The 19,707-nt window shown below is 38.6% G+C and overlaps 1 protein-coding gene across 4 annotated transcripts in view; it reads right to left on the reverse strand.

The window, feature by feature from the left end:
• Positions 1-1,683: 1,683 nt before the first annotated feature.
• The window catches only part of Epc1 (enhancer of polycomb homolog 1), a 99,645-nt gene continuing 81,621 nt past the window's right edge, over positions 1,684-19,707 (reverse strand). For 3 of the 4 annotated variants that reach the window (XM_042685959.1, XM_042685957.1, XM_042685960.1), the window contains 9 exons: positions 17,394-17,570; positions 17,222-17,311; positions 16,982-17,130; positions 15,824-16,176; positions 6,922-7,040; positions 6,773-6,841; positions 5,686-5,827; positions 4,887-5,250; positions 1,684-3,073 (listed from right to left, as the gene is read on the reverse strand). In XM_042685959.1, the coding sequence (XP_042541893.1) occupies positions 3,001-3,073; positions 4,887-5,250; positions 5,686-5,827; positions 6,773-6,841; positions 6,922-7,040; positions 15,824-16,176; positions 16,982-17,130; positions 17,222-17,311; positions 17,394-17,570 (1,536 nt within the window). In that variant the 3' untranslated portion in view covers positions 1,684-3,000. The remainder of the gene's footprint in view (positions 3,074-4,886; positions 5,251-5,685; positions 5,828-6,772; positions 6,842-6,921; positions 7,041-15,823; positions 16,177-16,981; positions 17,131-17,221; positions 17,312-17,393; positions 17,571-19,707) is intronic. The other variant, XM_042685958.1, reaches the window with a different exon arrangement.

Genomic DNA, 19,707 nt, shown 5'->3' on the forward strand with positions numbered 1-19,707 from the left:
CCCAGGCCCAGAGTTCAAGCCCCACGACTGGACCCTCCCCCTCCCCCCAAAATGCACATTAGTTTGTCTTTTCTCTGTATGTCAGTGTGGCCAGTATAGAAATGAATAATCACTGTCTGCACATCTGTCACGCCAACCCCAGTAGACTTGTCTCACAGCTCATTGGGTATGCTGGGTGAGAACCCATTTTCTTGTTCCCCAATCCATTCACAAATGGATGCCTGTGGGCTGCAAGCATACTCATAAACTTGGGGGACCTGAGTCTCATTCTGTCTGTCAAGTGTACTTCTTTAGAATTTTAAATCTGAATCTCAAATTATTGAATACATTTAAATCAGTAGTTTGTAGCTTAAAATTTGTAGTCACATTCATCTGAAAGGTGATTTTTGTTTCCCTTCCCTGTCCCTCTCCTTCTCCCCCCCCCCAATTTAGTGAGATAAAAGTAGTTGTCCATATGTTAGGCACTGGTGGCTCATGCCCGTAATCCTAGATGCTCAGGAAGCTGAGATCTAAAGATCATGGTTCGAAGTCATCTGGGGCAGGAGAGCCCATGAGACTTATCTCAAATACACTACCAAAAAAGCCGGAAGTGGAGCTGTGGCTCAAGTGGTAGAGAGCAAGCTTTGAGCAAAAGAAGCTCAGGGACAGCACCCAGGCCCCTCTGAGTTTTAAGCCCCAAGATTGGCACCAAAAAAATAAAAATGACTAACACATTGTGACAGAAATTCTCATGAAAGTGCCATTACTTCTACAATACCCCACCATTGTCAGCTGTTTTTGGCTTAATCCATCTTTCTTGGTTTTCTTGCCTCAAACTTCAACTATAAAGATACCTCTCCAGCTCAACCTCTCCTCCAAACTCCAGATCATTCTATGCTGTTGCTTACCTGTCTGCACACCTAATGGGGATCTCAAACAGTCCCAAACTGAACTTGGGATCTTGCCCCAAACCTACCTTCCTGGGTGCTTTCAGTGGTGGTAGTCACTAAGGTCCAATATGTTGAGGTCACCTTTACCTTTTCTCATGCACCTCTCCTCTAGAAATAAAAATGGTGTTAGCAAACCCCTGCCATAGTTGCCACCTCTTACTGGGACTATTGGGGTTAGCTTCCTAACTGGGCATCCTAGTTTGTGTCCTCTTGACTTGAGTCCCTGTCATCCACTACACTCTCCATGAGCTACATCTTCATGGCTGCCTCCTCTTCCTTCCAGTGCTCCACACACAGCTGCTCCTTCAGCACGCAGCCGCACACTCCTTACCAAGATCTCTTTTTCTCTCCACCTGGACAGCTTTTCCTCATTCCAGATCTCTGACCAAAACGTCACCACCCTCCATTGGTTCCCTACTAGAGACTTCCAGCACACATAGGTATTTTGCCTTTTCATTCCCTTGCTTTTACTTCCTGATATGTACTGTGACACATTTAAAATATCGCCTTATTTCTCTCCCCCAACAACACTATAAACTCCATGAGAACAGATGTTATCTACTGTTGTAGGACCTCAAATAGTCCCAGGCTTACGGTAGCTAGGCAATAAACAATCGTTGGGAAAACGAACTTGAAGTCATCCCTCCCCATGTCTACTCCCTCCCCTCCCCCTCCCCCAGCTTTACCAAATGATTGTAATGAAAGCCACACCAAAGCTCTTGGGTTGAAAATAAAAGCAAAAGACCACTACACATTAGTTTGTCAACATGTAATGCCCTGGCTTTATTTTGTGAGAATTCTATCACAATTTTTCCAGGTGGGATTAAAAACCTTAAGGATAATGTATGCCATTGGACTGGGCATTCAGACTTCGGTACTGACAAAGCACTAGTAGTAGTCTGTTAAGTACCATTCTCTTCACAGAAGAGAGGTCAAATATTTCCAAAGGAAGGCACCCGATATTTGTGGTTCTGGCCTTGCAGCCTTCTGGAGAATCGTAAAAGGAAAAAAGCTGGCTGGCTGTTTTTAGATACTGGAATGATGATACACGTACAGCAATTACTGCATTCTTCTCCCTTATATCCTTTTTATAAGAACAAGTAAAGAATGAAGTCTTTTAAACAATTCGACAATAAAAAAGTACATTTTTTTGTGCTAAAAAAAGGGCAAGACAACATAAAACTCCAGTTGTAAGGACTCCATTTGCATACTTGATTGAACACTTTTTGGTGTGGAAGGAAATGGGACTACTGGGCTGTTTGTAGAGCAGCAACATAACATTAGTGCTTTAAGTACCAGAAACCACCCACAACTTGGTGGGCAAGTGGGGATGGGAAGATTCAAGAGACTTCATTTTTAGCTTGTTACTTGTCCTAATGGTAGTAGACCAGGAAGATCCCCATTTAACAGTACATTCCCCATTTTTAAAAAAACTGATGCCTTTTTTTTGTTTTGTTTTTCTTTTTTTGTAAAATTCTGTATGTATGTCACCATTTTTTTTTTCACATGATACACAGAAAACTCAAGGATCCAGAGGGGAACCAAGTTATGTTATACCATTTACAAAATACCAAGGAGTCCACAGCTACCTAACACATTTACTACAGCACAGGAACCAACGAAGGTACAGTGTACAAAAAACTGTAAACACGGCACAATAAATAGATAAAACAGCAGGTTCCGCACCATGCACATGATGTGATGACACTTCATCTCTATACAATCTCACATCTCACACTCTGTTGCAATTTATTTCCCTCCCACCCCCCACCCCCAAGTGCAAAGCATCACAAATGAACATTTCTGTATTCAAGTAACATATATACAAGGGTATTACAAATATGCAGTACTGTACAGATAATTGCTGTATTCTTAATTTACAGATGTTGATTTTTTTTCCTATTAACAGTAAGAAAAGAAAAATTGAAGCATGAGAGATGAGCATTGCTGTCAAGTCCCCACAGCTGCCACAGAAACGCATGTGCTGCATTCCATCCTCCCTTGCATTCAAAATGCTACTGATGCATAGCACCTAATCATGTCCCCAGGCTGCGCTCCACTCCTGAGGAAGCTACGTCACCTCCATCGCTACTGTGTTGTCTGCTATGTTGTTCAGTGCTGGCTTTTCTGATTCATGATTTTCCCTGTAGAAAAGGGGAAAAGAAGGCCACTCAGTGACAGCTCTGTCACACAAAAATGCAGTGAATGAGGACTTTTTCCAGGATGAAGTTTAATTTGTTAAGAACAGGAAGAAGCCGGGCGCTGGTGGCTCACGCCTGTAATCCTAGCTACTCAGGAGGCTGAGATGTGAGGATCTCAGTTCAAAGCCAGCCTGGGCAGGAGAGACCGTGAGACTCCTATCTCCAATAAACCACCAGAAAACCGGAAGTGGCGCTGTAGCTCAAGTGGTAGAGCGCTCGCCTTGAGCTGAAGAGCTGAGGGACAGCGCCCAGGCCCAGAGTTCAAGCCCCATGACCAACAAACAAAAAAAAAAAGAACAGGAAGAAATGTGACTCATTTAGGACAACTGAGGAACGCATACCCTTGTAGTTTATTATAGAATACACTGTCAAATCAACTGACATCAACTATGAATTCCATGGTCAACTATTTTACAATAAAACACCCAAGTGATCTAGATGTTTCTCATTCCTACTATATTAACTTTTTTTTAAATGAGTTTAAAATAGACTTTAAAGTCAGGGTCCTAATACATACAAATGAATGGGACAACTGCTGAACTAGTTATCAGAAAATTAGCTCTAACTTTATAAGGATTGAGTGTCCTTACAGCAGTCATTAACATCTGCATCTGTTTCATCTCCTTCCATCTGAGTCTCAGTCACAGAGCTCACTACGCTCCTAAATTTGCCCAGGGGCTGGAACGAGGGATCCTCCTGCTTCAGTTTCCCAAGTGCTTGAGAACATAGGCATGGGCAACACCCAGGTTTGTTTCCTCAGATTACTTTTTTTGGTTGGTTGTGGGGCTTGAACTCTGGGCTCTGGGAGCTGTCTGTGCACAATTCAACTCAAGGCTAGCGCTCCATTGCTTTGAACCACAGTGCCGCTTCTGGTTTTCTGGTCTCTAATTGGAGATAAGAGTCTCACAGACTTTCCTGCCTGGGCTGACTTTGAACCGAGATCCTCAGATCTCAGCCTCCTGAGTAGCTAGGATTCCAGACATGAGCCACCAGTGCCCAGCTACATTGTTAACCTGTCCTGGGACCTGAGCTCTGGGCCAAGGCGGTCTCTGAGCTTTTGTGCTCAAGGCTAGTGCTTTTCTTTCTTTCTTTCTTTTTTTGGTAGTTTAGTGGAGGTAAGAGTTTCACAGGCTTTCCTGTCCAGGCTTCAAACCATGATCCTCAGATTGTTTTCTAAGTAGGTAGGATTACAGACATGAACTCAGATATATCTATATATAATATCTATCTATATTATATATACATATTTACGTACATACATACATACATATTTTTTGGAGGGTGGGAGGGGGTCAGTCATGGGGCCTGAACTCTGGGCCTGGCTGCTGTCCCTCAGCTCTTAAGTTCAAGGCTAATGCCCTACCAATTGAGCCACAGCACCACTTCTGGCTCTTTTTGCTTATGTGGTGCTGAGGAATCGAGCCCAGGACCTCACGCATGCAAGACAAGCACTTTACCACTGAGCCACCTTCCCAGCCCTCAGATTATATTTTTAATATATAAAAGAAAACGAACTGGGAGCATGAGGGAAGAGATGACAGTTCACCCCCCCCACCCCCCAAAAAAGTACTTATTACCTGACTGACTTAACTGTAACCCCTCTGTAGACAACTTTTATACTAATAAAACTTTTTTTTTTAAATAAAGTAGAATGAAGTTAAAAAAAAAAAAAGAACTGAAGAAAAGCCCACAGATTTCAGTTGGGTGTCATATTTTTCAAACACTTCAGGCTTAGTGTAAATTAGTAATTACTTACCTTGGAACTGAATCTACAGAGGATGAAGATGGGACCTTGGAAACTTGACAGTTTGCTGCAGCAGCCAGCTTTAAGGCAGATGATGGAACAGCACTTAAAGTCCTAGGTATATGTCGAGCATTTATTGGGGCAATAGAGTTTACAGTGGGAACTGATGAAGGTACAGTTAATCGGATGTTGTTCCCAAACAGAACCTGAGTTGTTGCAGAATTGGCAGCAGTTACTTGATGACTCAGTGCACTGTGGGAACTTGAAGTCTGTGTAATATTTGAAGGCTGTAACAAAGTTGAACCTGCTGTTGATGGACTTGTATGTACAAGTGCTGTTGGTGTAGTACTACTGAGGTGTAAGCCCTTGTATACTCCTAGAGACAAAAAGAAAGAAGTGTCTAAACAATGTGCAATTTGTGGTTCACATTAATATATATATATGTATATATATATGCACACACACATATATACTACATAAAAAATACAAATATACTGATATAAAAAATCTCTCTCTGTCTCTGTCTCTCTATATATACATATAATCTTTTTTTTTTTTTTTTTTGGGGTAGTGTCAGTCCTGGGGTTTGAACTCAAAGCCTGAGTTTTGCTCAAGGCTAGCAATCTACCATTTGGGCCACAGCTCCAACCTCTGGCTTCTTTGGTAATTAACTGGAGATCTCGCCTGGCGGGCTTTAGAACCATGATCCTCAGATCTCAGCTAAAATAGCTAGGATTACAGCCATGAGCCACCAGTGCCTGGTTTATAATCTAGTTTGGGTATATACAAATGGACTTGTCTTTCTGCTTACCTGAGGCTGGAAGGACACCATTCACTCCAATCCCAAGCACCACATCATCCTTCATCTTGAATCCCATCAGCTGTTCTGATGTCATCAAAGCAGAAGCAGCAAATTGAGCACTAGCGGAATCCAAAGTCTTAGAAACAAAACCCTAAAAAGAAAATACAAATAAAACCTAATCAGTATCAATTAGTCTCAAATTCATATTAAATCAAAATCAGTTAGAATATAAATGAACATGGCAAACCACTGAAATCTCATTTCTTTCGACAGGCATAACCTGGAGGAATGTAACTACCTAACCCAAAGGTTCTAATTTTGATCTTCATATGTGGTAATAAAAAACTGTATAGCCAGGCACTGGTGGCTCACACCTTTAATCCTAGCTACTCAGGAGGCTGAGATCTGAGGATTGCAGTTCAAAGCCAGCCCAGGCAGGAAAGTCTGAGAGATTCTTATCTCCAATTAATCACCAGAAAACCAGAAGTGGCTCTGTGGCTCAAGTGGTACAGTGCTCACTTTGAGCTAAAGAGCTCAGGGACAGTACCCAGGCCTCAGAGTTCAAGCCCCACCACCAACCAAAAAAAAAATGTACAAATCAATTCCCCAAATAAGCCCTTTAGAATGTATATACAACACACCTCCAAGACAAAAAGTTAGACAAGGAATATGCTAGTAAAACATTTCAGTGATTTGCAGATACATATAATGAATCAATATGGAAACTTCTTCCCTTGTACCCCATCACTCAATAACATTATAGTTTAACATAAACATTGAGAGCCCCCTGAGTTTTTAAAAATGTTCCCTTCAAGATGTTTAGAGATACAAATCTCATCCTTCAAACTCAAAAATGCATCTACATCGCTAATATTGATCATGCTTTAGTTTTAAGAGTGATCTCTTTCAAGAGTAAAACAGGTTATTAAATTTAAAAAAAAGTAGACTGTTTAAGATAATGAACTGCATGGGGCTGTATACCAAGGAGTTACATCAACAGACTACAGGTCAGACTTGAAGCAGTGTCTCCATTTCATTTAACTATACTTTTTTACTTTTAAAAATAAGGAGCAGAGGCAACAGCTTCCATACTCACCTGCAATGTTCTTTCTAAACCCTGTATATTCAGGCGATAGCCACTTTTCTGCTGGTTAGATGCAAGGTTCTATGACAACAGTTGGTAATTAGAGATGAACTCTGGTGGGAAACAATGAGGGATAATCATAAGACAGACAAATCCCTCACCTGTGAAGTGTTGGTGGAGGAATTACTATTTGCTTGCTGTTGCTGAATTTGTGCAAGCTGCTGTTTCTGCATTAGTGCCAGTTGCTGTTGATGTTGCTGGTATTGTTCGGCTGTAAATGCTGAACATAAAATGAGGAAACATTTTATAAAACCACACAGATAGCACATGTACCTTATAACACTAAAACACATCAACGTTCATCCCCCCTCCACCCTGGGTACAAAATTAAAGCATTTGACAAACGCTCATGATCATGCTAAAAGATGGCTTCCAAATGAAAACTTCAGTATTTTTGTTATATTTAACAAGAGTGATTTGAATTTAAAGAAAAAGAACATTAGCCGAGTGCTGGTGGCTCACGCCTGTAATTCTAGCTACTCAGGAGGCTGAAATCTGAGGATCATGGTTTGAAGCCAGCCTGGGCAAGAAAAGTCTGATAGACTCTTATTTCCAATTAACTACCAAACAAACAAACAAACAAAAATAAGAGTCAGAAGTGGAGCTGTGATTCAAGTGGGAGAGCATAGCCTTGAGCGACAAAGCTCATGGACAGCACCCAGGCCCTGAGTTCAAGCTCCAGGACTGGCACTAGAAAAAAAAAAAAAAACTTCCTGAATTAAACATAGGAAAGAGAACTAACTACTCACTTCCCAAGCTTCAACACTATTGTTTCTATAAAGCTGTGACACTTGTGCTAGATAGTTGTAGGAAAGTAACATCAGCTTTTCTTAAAATCCACAGACTTGCAATTCAGTTTTGCACTGAGCTTGAGAACAAATTTGGTAACTGCCATTTGAATTCTATCCATATCACCTTCCCAATGGATTCAGATGGTTCGTAATAGTTCTGTGTACAAATATTAATTTCTATATATGTTTACATTTCAGTCATTAAAGATTTCCTCTAAAGGTAAGGTTGTTGGTTTATTACCCCCCTTTTCCTTTCCTTTTTTTTTATTTTTAAAAAAAGAACTTATCTTTTAAGCTTAATAGGAAGAAAAGAGGCTCCAATTGTTAAGGTTACTTTTCCCCACCCAATTAACCCACCTGGAAAAAATCCAGTCAATAAGAACGGAGTTGTTTATGTTGGTTTACTGTACAGAATGATGTCTGAGGAAAGACACTGTGTTATGCTACTTATGTTTGTCTATGGAGAGCTCAGTTCTAAAAAAAACAAACAAAAAAATGTTCATTTATTACCCCAAAAAAGTGTGTGCAGTTTTTAAAAAGGAAACCTTTTCTCTCTTTTGTGCCAGTTAAAAAAAGGAAAAAAAAAAGCACATACATTCACAATACATCTGACTTTAACGGCTTCCTTAAGAAGCTGATGTCTGAGTAAGAATTATTTTAAAATAAAGCAAAACAAAATAAAACAAAAAAGCTATCATGCATCCCTGGGTACCAGGGAAGATATAAATCATGCAACTTTCCTAAAGTTTGATGCTTTTAAAATACTGGCACCTAATTTGTTGTTTAACTTCTAATCATCTAGTTAGAATACCATTTCAACAAGTTTTATAAGTTTCACTTACAACTCATGAAAAATCCCCGAGATACTGTTTCTGTCTGGTGCAATTAGAAAATGACTGGGTACCAAATTCCACCATATTCTGAGTGAGTGGATCAGAAAATCATGAAATAAAAGTCAAGAAAGTCTTAGAAGTTATTTCTGCCTGTATAAGTTCTTAGGCTATAAGAGCAAAAACATAACTTAGAAAAATCCTGTTCTTTGTGTGTATGTGTGTGTGTGTGTATTATAAATCTGTTGAGTTGATATCTGTCCTTTGATGGATTCCTTTTTCTAACGTGTCTATAATCCAGAGACTTGCAATCTACAGGAAAAACTTACTGTATTAGGATAATTTCTGAACACTGACATACAGGTAACTATTAACACTAAAATTTCCATGTAATAGAAATGTGTTTGGGCAAAATCTGGAGAAAATTTACAATTAATGCTGCTCTGAAACAATGTCATAATTAACACATTTATCTTTTTTTTTTTGGTCAGTTGTGGTTGTGGGGCTTGAACTCTAGGCCTGCGCGCTGTCCCTCAGGTCTTCAGCTCAAGGCTAGCGCTCTACCACTAGAGCCACTGTGCCACTTCCAGTTTTCTGAGTGGCTTATTGGAGATTGAGTTTCCCAGACTTTCCTGCCCAGGCTGGCTTTGAACCGTGATCTTCATATCTCAGCCTCTTGAGTAGCTGGGATTATAGGCATGAGCCACCAGCACCCAGCTTACCATATTTATCTTTAAGTTTAAAAAAACCATGAAAAGCAAATATTAAAGCTTAAGAATCCTTAGTTTATTAGATGTTTTTACCAACACACTTTTAATTTCCTAAGTTTGAGTGTAATGTTGATTCTTGTAGCAGTGAATTTTCTGTTAAAAAGAATGCCTTTGGAAGATCAGGTCATTTCATATGTAGAAAAACAATAATTGGGCATTCAGTAAAGACTTATTTGGAGAGTTCACGTATATGAGTGGAAGTTATTCTTACAAATTGTTTTGAGCCGATGGCTGGTGGCTCAGGCCTGTAATACTAGCTCCTCAAGAGGCTGAGATCTGAGGACTGCAGTCAAAGCCAGCTCAGGCCAGGAAAGCCGGTGAGACTCTTATCTCCAATTAACCACCTGAAAACTTTCAATGAAGATGTGGTTCAGTGGTAGAGTGGCTTTGAACAAAAAGCTCAGAGAACAGCGCCCATGCCCCGAGTTCAAGCCCTGCAACTGACCAAAAATATTTTGAATAAAATTCCAAATATTTTTGCCCTATTTAAATTAACATCTAAACCTAATATTCAAGAGTGGTAAATTTATTTCACTGTTAAATTTCCTTGTAATACAGACTTAGAAATAAAAATACAGTTAATATGTATCAGTCACCAAACATTTTATTTAGTCTATTTTTGATACTGCTATGGAATCTATGTATTTTTGCTTGAGTATTACTGGTAAATGTCATACAACAAGCAGGATATAGACTGGTAGTGAAGGCTATAAATATCTCTAGTCTATTTAGTCCTCAGATATAATATAACCAATAGACTATCCATAAACAAGTTACTTAATCTGTTCAGACTATCTGATTTAAATGGGAAAGAAGTTAAATTAGATGAGCATTAAAGTCCTTTTGAGCAATGAATTGTTATTTTTCTAAAACATAAAATCACAATCTAAACCAGGGACAGTGGCTCATGCCTTTAATCCTAGCTAATCAGGAGGATCATGGTTTGAAGCCAGCCCCGGCAGGAGAATTTGTAAAACTCTTATCTCCAATTAGCCACCAAAAAAGCCAGAAGTGGAGCTCTGGCTCATAGAGTGCTAGCCTTTTGCAAAATCAGAGACAGCACCCCAGCCCTACGTTCAAGCCAAGATGAACACACACACACACACACACACACACACACACACACCCTCAATCTCCAACCACACACACACACACACACACACACACACACACACACACACACACACACACACACACACACACACACACACACACACACACACACACACACACACACACACACACACACACACACACACACACACACACCCTCCCTCAATCTCCAAGAAGTTGTGTGAATGATTAGGATAAATAGGACTATTACTACAAAAGTTAAGGTAGAAATTTGGGGATGATTCAATCTGAATTTGGTTTTACATTATTATTTATTACAGAAAATCCATGGTACCATTATAACTCAAAAGTCTATGTACTAAATGGAAAAGACAAAATGGCCATACCTCCCCTAAATCTCTATGTATTGACATACTGAAGCAGTAAGTTTTTAGTTGTACATCCACTTTCTGCCCAAGTGTGGTAGTCACATTTGTAGTCTCAAAAAGGCAAGATGGTTATTACAGACAGATGACCAAATCTACAATCAGATCCACTTCACAGAATAAAAAAAAAACTGAATGTCAGAAAGACCCTTGGTGATTTCCTTCTGTAACTTCACATTAGAGATGAAGAAAGTTCTATCTGAGATCACAGACATTCAGCAGTGGAAAAAAACCAACAAAACAAAATGAATGTGATTTTGAACTTAAAAAGAAATGGATTTTAGATTTATTACAAGAAATATGCAGCCTGTGCCAGTGGCTCACGCCTGTAATTCTAGCTATTGAGGAGGCTTAGATCTGAGGATTGCAGTTTGAAGCTAGCCCCAGTGGAAAAGTCCCTGTGAAAATTCTTTTTTTTTTTTGGGGGGGTCCGGTTGTGGGGCTTGAACTCTGGGCCTGGGCGCTGTCCCTCAGCTCTCCAGCTCAAGGCTAGCATTCTACCACTTGAGCCACAGCGCACTTCCGGCTTTTTTCTTTTTGCTTATGTGGTGCTGAGGAATTGAACCCAGGGCCTCAGTCATGCAAGGCAAGCGCTCTACCACTGAGCCACCTTCCCAGCCCCTGAAAATTCTTATATACAATAAACTACCCCCCCCCCCAAAAGTACCACTGGAAGTGGTCCTGTGGCTCAAGTGGTAGAGCACTAGAGCTTGGAGCACAAAGAAGCTCAGAGACAACACCCAAGACCTGAGTTGAAGGAAAAATTCACTAGATTCCATCTCCAAAATATCTAGCAAAAAACCAGACTAGAGGTATGTTTCAAGTAGTAGAGCACTAGCTAAGAAAATGTGAGGCCCCGAGTTTAAGCTCTGGCTGGGGGGGTGGGGGGGGGGGGAAGGGATATTTAACAGGGAACTAGGGCTAAGAAAAAAGCATGACAGGACTTTAAGTAACTGAAGAGCAATATGATGCTGAAGAGCAACCTTATTTACTCAGTATGCTTGAGTATAAACTTGAAACTATAAGCTTAAAGTTAAGGAGGCAGCTTTTGGTTCCAATATATGAATAACATATCTCTAAATCTGAAATAATTTGATCCAGAAAACTAAATTCCTCATCAGAAATAGCTAAGCATAAGCTAGAAACTACCTTTGTTTTGGTAGCTGCTAATTCTTCTGGAGTATAAAACTGTTCTGGAGTATAGAAATGTTCTGACTATGAATCCACCCCTACAGGGCTATTACGGTGTGGCAGCTCAGCACCTGGGACAGCCTGTGGCTCAGGCTGCTGGCCTGTGGGCACACTCTTGTAACTGCAACTCATCCACAGAAATGCTCAAAGGGAAGGAAGAGGGAAAGAAACTACTTCAAAATTGAGTCAGAGAAGTTGGTATCTGATTACTGAGTTAGCAGAAAGCCCTTAAACTTTAACAAAATACAAAATGAAGTTGAGTGTGGTGGCTCATGCCTGTAATCTTAGCTACTTAGGAGGCTGAGATCTGAGGATTACTGTTCAAAGAAAAGGCTGTGAGACTCTTATCTCCAATTAAGCACAAGTAGAGATGTGGCTCAAATGGTAGAGTGCTTGCCTTGAGCAAAAAAAAAGTTCAGGGACAGTGCAGAGGTCCCTACCCCCACCCTGACCCCCAAAATAGTTACAATGTGAAATGACTCTAGGTAGTTACATAGTTACTTGAATCAGTAAGGTTCATAAGGCCTCATCAACCTAGAAACCCAGTCTGAAAACCTATTTCTTGTAGTATTGATGGTACTGTGAGCTGATCTGAACTCTGTGGCCATGAATGACTTCATGTGGCCATGAATGACTTGAACAAGGATTAATTATAGTCAAATACTGCTGCTAGCATGACTATTCCTGTATTCACAGCTTGAGAGCTACCAGTGCATTTTACTACAGATACCATTCAGGACTGCTACAAATGCTACGTGATAAATTCACTCTCCTTAGTGAAGAAATCCTCAATTTTGAAACATTGGAATAAAGATTGTGATCTTGCAATTTAATTGTGGTTCAAAGTTAGACAAGGCAGAAATGACTGTGAGACTCTTATCTCTAATAAATCAGAAGCAGAGTGAGGGTATGGCTTAAGTAGCAGAGTGCTAACTAGCCTTGAGCAAAAAAGACAAGCGAAAGCTTCAGGCTCTGAGTTCAAGCCCTTATATCTGCATACACACAAATTTTAAGATCTAAAGTAAGATACTTTATGCATACTGATGATCTAATCACAAATCTTCTATTCACTGTCTGTAGCATAGATAGATGATCTTTTTTTGGGGAGGGGGATATTCTGATATTCTCATGTTGAATTTCTATTTAAAAATGGGAGCAGATAAATAAAACCTCATAGATGATTACTTAGAAAAGGGCATTGTGTCTCTTTAAAATATAAATTTTAATATTTATAATAAATAATCAAGGAATGGCTAATTTATAATCATTGTATTTGACTTAATCAGCAAGGAAGTATATCAATGACTGGTATTTAACACAAGTCAGTTATGGTCAAAATTAAGCAGGGAATCCTTTCTCAAATACTTAGGAAATCTCTTCTCTTCGACAATCTCAACACAAGCAGTATTTCCTATGGTACAAGCACATCAGGGTTCCTTTGGTTGAAGGACCAGATAAAGAAGTTTGTTTTGCATCCTGGGGACCAAGCTGAATCCACAGAATTTATTTTTAAAACTACAATTACAATGATTGAGATGTTTAACCTACGAAAGAAGCGGGAAAGTAGACAGAGACACTGAAAGAATAGCGAAAAGATTCATTCTTCCCATCTAGGTTCACTCTGGAGAACACGTTCTCTCTCAGGAGAACTGCATTCAGAATCTCAAATAATGTAACAGCTAAGCTTTCTCTTACCCCCACCCCAGAGGCCTAGCAGATGAATTAACGTACACTAAATGCACATCTGATATAACTACTGTAATTTATTTACACAGAAAAGCTTTAGGTCTCTAAAATATTCACAATATGAAGGAATCAATAGCATTACTCTATCTTTGTAGTCATCTATTCTCTAGATACAGAAAGTCTAACAAAGTTTAATTAAAAACAAGTACAACTGGAAAAAATACATAAACCCAGACTTTAAAAAAGTTACATAATATCTCAGGAAGGGAAATTATTATAAAGAAAAATTACAAGACTACTAAAGATTTTTTTTTGGAGGGGGGGAAGTTGTGGGGCTTCAACTCTGGGCCTGGGTGCTGTTCCTGAGCTCTTTAGCTCAAGGCTAGTGCTCTACCACTCTGAGCCACAGCTCCACTTCCAATTTTCTGGTAGTTAATTGGAGACAAGAGTTTTAGGAACTTTCCTGTCCAGACTGGCTTTGAACCGCAATCCTCAGATCTCAGCCTGCTGAGTAACTGGGATTATTTGAATGAAGCACCGGCACCTGGTAAGGTTTTTTGTTTTTGTTTTTTATTAAGCTAATTTTTGGTAATGTTCCACATTTAATTATCTTTGGCAAACAAAGGAAGTTTTTCAACTGATACTGATGTATCTTTTAAATAGTAGATCCAAATAATTTACATAAAAGATTGATCATAATGAAATCCTTGATAGCTCACACTTCAACTTCTCAATTTTGGAAGATAGAGAAGATGTTAATTGATGGAATATAGCTACTTAAAAAAAAAGCTTATTCAGGGAAAGTTACTACAAATTTTCATGTTTAATATCTCTACTTTCACATTGTATATAAGCCTTCATATCGAAAAGTTGTTCATTTTGATTTTTAAGGCTACACAGCAAAGTTCCGTGCTTGTGGCTCTATCTATAATTGTAGCTACTCGGGAGGTTGAGATCTGAGGACTGAGGTTTGTAACCAGATAAATGTGAGAGACTCTTTATCTTTAACCAGTTAAAACAAAAAAGCTGGGACTAGAGAGTCATGGCGCAAGTGGTAAAGCCCCAGGTGTGATAGAAAAAGCCAATCAAGATCACAAGGCACTGAGTCCAAATCCTAGTTCTGGCATTAAAAAAAAAAAAAAAAAAAAGAGTATACAGCAGAGAGAAACGGGCCTTTGGTGATTTAAAAAAAATTAACATTAATGGAATTATAAAATATGCTTATTTTCTGAAATGTGATAAGCTTTTTTATGAACTGAATGGCTTCCATTTCACAGAAGTAATTTTTTCTAATGACCAAGTAAATTAGTTTATGGAGCACTGGAAGCCCTTAAGAACAGTAGCAGTTTTTGTAAGGCCGTAGAGTAGTAATCTTAACAGATGGTTAGGGAAAGAAGACAAATAGCTTTATTCGTAATTCCAAATTCTGAATTTTAATTACTTGAAAAAACTTGTAGTAAAATAATTTCAATGATGAATTTTTATAATCTTATGTGTCTCTCAATGCAGGCTTATGCTTTAAAATAGAAAGCTAAGATTGTTGGAATATATCAAGTAGAGCACATTTGTATTTTACATACACTTCACAACATAGGCATAATAATAAAGTAGATATGAGAATGTTTCCAAAAATATTTAAATCTTAAAATATTTTTTTCTGAAAATTCAGTTTCTCTCACAAGTTATTCTAAATTACTATGTCAGCATATAAGTTATGCATACCTATTGCCTTGCTGGTCTCTTAAGTTTATTTAAACAGACCAGATAAGTATTGAAGCATATTATTCCAAATATAACTGATAATATTGTGGTTTATAAGCTGCTCCCAGGAAACAAATGTCACACATTAAAAAAGTAAGTAACAAACTACCTTCCTTTGGAGGTATGTTTAAGTAAATATATATACATACAATAATGGCACCAGGATTACTGAATAGGATTCAAATAAAATAGTATTTTTGTCTATGAATATAAGACTACATCCTCAAAAAAAAAAGTTGAGCTGGGTGTGTCTGTAACCTCAGTAAATCAGGAAGTGGAGGCAGAAGGATCACAAGTTCAAAGCCAAAACAAGCAAAGTTAGTAAGACCCTATCTAAAAAACAAAAGGGCAAGGGGTGTTCTTCAAATGGTACAATATTTACCTAACAAGCAAGAGGTTCTAGGTACAATCTTCATATTGCAAATAAAAACAAATGCAACAATTCTATAGAAATGTACTTTACACACAAACATACCAAAGTGTGCTGAACCACTGCTACTTTTACTTTGCGTAGAGGTACTGCATGTCTGGGTCCCAGGTTGTGCTGTTCCTGTTCGGTTTATACTCCTATATAACTTTCTACTGGAGAGTTCATCATTGTCACTGTCATGTAGGGATGGTGTCCGAGGCCTAAAATGCCGCCATCTACATGATTTGATATTGACTAGTATCTGACTGAGGTCTTTAGAGCAAGATTTGTCCGAGGTATTTGTTTCTGAGGTATTGGCAAACTGATTGACTGGAGAATGTTGTGGTGAGGAAAGTGTTTCCAAGTCCAGATGGCGAAACATACTGTCATAATCTGAATGAGCTCTGTCCAGTAAAACCCTATGGAAAAGAAGATGTAAAATGTGTATTTAAATAGCTATATAAAGATTATATCAGAACAATTTTCCTTTCTTTCCCCAACTCCTCAAAACCTAAAGAAAAGCATAGTAAATATTTTTAAAAGGTATAAATTTTATTACTTCAGCTCTTGGCTCTCAAATTCTGGTGAAGTTTTTTATTTCTTCCTTTTTCATATTGTTTCCAACTCCCTATATGAACAACTTCTCACATAATGGCACTTAGAATATGAAAGAGTTCTATCACACAAAGGAAGAACAATCAGATCCTGACACACTTGAGATGTCAAAGGCTGGTTTCTGCATAGAATCTTCTTATTGAACAGTTAAAACAACCCATTATATTAGTAAATATGACAGTTCTTGGTTTTTTCAATCTTTTCTCCTAGAACTTTTTCTTAATATATATTAATTGGACAAAGAGCTTCATTATGGTTTTTCCATGCATGCTCTTCATAACACAATATAATGTGTGCAAATATGATTGGTAGTTTTCTTGAATATTCCCTTTTCTTAGAATCCTATCACTTGATAATTTTTTGAGCTTTTTAGTCTTGGAATGGAAAAGCAAAACCATGTAGGACCCAGTAAAATTATATACTAGTGTGTGAACTACAGTAGTGAAAGAATCAAGTAAAAGATGTAGTACAGTAAGCAAGTCAGTTAAGAACACCAAGCAGGAACTAATGGCTATTTAGAAAGACTGGTTTAGTATTTACTTTAAACTTTAAATTTGATTCCCATAATGTTGAAACTGTATCTTTGCTAATAATTTGGAAAGACTTTACCTTCCACCGCGCCCAACCCGTCTTCGTGCAAATCCAATACACCTTTGGGGTACAGTGAGAGTAGTTAAGCAGTATCGATATCGCACATCCCCTAATCCTCCATCTTTAGGACTAGTCCAAGGCCAGTTGCCAGTTTGGTCTAAGTGAGGCTTTAAAAAAAAAAGGAAACTCCAATTATTTTTGTCAGTCAAAGGCAAATAGTATGTCATTTGCTACTTACAAAGAAAATCTAAAACTTACAGCATGGTACTGACATCCTGCTTTCCTACGGAAAGCAAAAGACCCATCAGGGTCATTCTCTTCCTCAGCATCAGAAGAGCCAGACAAAACCTTTAAAGAAAGAAAAGGAAATAGGTCAAACATGCATCTTTCTACATTGCTTTTCTGGATTCACAGACAGTCTTCTGTTTACCTGGGACAGCGGCTCTTCATCTGAACTGGGAAAGTCATACTGATTTAAATCTTTAGCATTAAAGACTGGCAGTGCAGCAGGACTCATCTGTTGGGGAGGAGCAGCAGCAGAAGATGGCAAGACTTTGGGCTTCTTTTCATATTTCCGTTTCGGTCGAATAAGATCACTTTTATCTTGCTGCAACAAAGATATAAATTAATTATTCATTAGAAACCATGTCCTACAAATTTCAGCTTTGGGGAAAAATTTTAAAAGAAGCTTATTGCTATATTCACGAGAGAGAGAGAGAGAGAGACTTTTACAATCTTTAAGAAGCTGGCCTCTATAAAAGCATGAATATGTCTTACAACCTAAAACACAGCCCTGTAAAGTATTTTGCTTCAATTAAACTAAAAGGATAGATTTAGATTCTGAAGTGCTCTAACTGAAATTAGTATTTACCACTGACTCCTCTCATTCTTCTAGGAAAATTTGAGGGGGGGAGGGGAAAGGAATGTCTAGTCCTTACTCTGAAGCAGTAACAAATCAGGATTTAAGAAAAAGATCACTGCCAGCCTTGAGTGGAAAGCCAGGTGAGAGCACAAGACCTTGAGTTCAAGCTGCATTACTGCCACCAAAATAAATAAATGAAGACTTCCAATTGAAAAAAATAGGAAAAAAAACAAATTTTGCATATTGCATATGCATTAAGAACAGATAATTATTAACACTGCAAGAAATAGAATCACACATAATTCTGAGACATAATAAAAATAAAACAGTAAGGATTTGCTTGCTGAAAAATGAAACTTTCTGGAATGCTGGACTCAGCAGTTTCAGAGGCTAAGATATGAATTCATTAAATAGTGGAACTACCAGAATAAAATTCAGGTAAAAACTTCAGATGCAGCCAGGCACTGGTGGCTCACGCCTGTAATCCTAGCTACTCAGGAGGCTGAGATCTGAGGATCTCGGTTCAAGGCCAGCCCAGGCAGGAGAGACTGTGAGATTCCTATCTTCAATAAACCACCAGAAAACTGGAAGTGGCGCTGTAGCTCAAGTGGTAGAGCGCTCGCCTTGAGCTGAAGAGCTGAGGGACAGCGCCCAGGCCCAGAGTTCAAGCCCCAGAACCGACAAAAAAAAAAAAAAACAAAGTTCAGATGCGAGAGTGATGGAATTGATGAAAAGCATGCATTAGTTACATAACGCTAGGTGATGGCACAGGCAAGAAGAAGGATGCATTTGATGAGTGGGCAAGAGGTAGGAAGGATTAAGGACAAAAGATACATTTTTCAGGGAGAGATAAGCGCAACAACACTAGGTCTTACATAATTTATAAGTTTACATAGTTTGTAGCATTGCAATTTTCTGGGAAAAGTCAATTCAGCTATAGAGTATTGATTTATAATTTCTCCACAGTTTTGAATGGTAAACATAGTAAGAACATTACTTGAAAGTTAATACCAATGTCAGCTACATCACCAATTTAAGACAACTCTCTTAACTATGACTTTTCTTCAGTATAATTAAAAAGTTTAACATTATTCAAAAGTTTGGAATAGCCAGGTGCCAGTAACGCAGAGTTTTATTAAATGACCCTATCTTAACTTGGAGGAATTTAAAGTGCTCACAGTTTTGGCACATATAAATAAAATATAGAACAGGATCTTCAGGAGGCTGAGATCTGAGGATCACGGTTTGAAGCCAGCCCAGGGTAGGAAGTATGTGGCGCTGTGGCTCAAAGTAGTAGAACGCTAGCCTTGATCAAAAGAGCTCAGGGACAGTGCCCAGGCCCCAAGTTCAAAAGCCATGACTGACAAAAAGAAAAAAAAAAAAGTACAAAATAGGTTAAGAGTTTAAACTTAAAATATAAAAACTGAAAAATAACACTTATCTCTGAAGCCCCATAGGGCTCAGACAGGGAGACTACAAACTTAAAATGCTAAAATCAGGAAAGCTATTAAATTGTAAGGGAAAGCTGGGCAAGATGGCTCACGCCTGAAATCCTAGTTACTCAAGAGGCTGAAATCTGAGGATCACAGTACAAAGCCAGCCCCCGAAGGAAAGTCTGTGAGATTCATATCTCCAATAAACAACCAGAAAAACCAGAAACGGCGCTGTGGCTCAAGTGGCAGAGCGCTAGCCCTGAGCTGAAGAGCTGAGGGACAGCACCCAGGCCCAGAGTTCAAGTCCCATGACCGACAAAAAAAAAAAAAAACAACCAAAAAACCCAAAAAAATTGCAAGGGCATATTTAGGAGTAGTAAATTATCAGTGTAGAACACAAAATTCAGATTAAATATAAAACACAAATATGCCTGTGTGATATATTAGTA

Source organism: Dipodomys spectabilis, unplaced genomic scaffold (genome assembly GCF_019054845.1).
Source record: "Dipodomys spectabilis isolate Male_0828 unplaced genomic scaffold, ASM1905484v1 ptg000096l, whole genome shotgun sequence".
NCBI lineage: Eukaryota > Metazoa > Chordata > Mammalia > Rodentia > Heteromyidae > Dipodomys > Dipodomys spectabilis.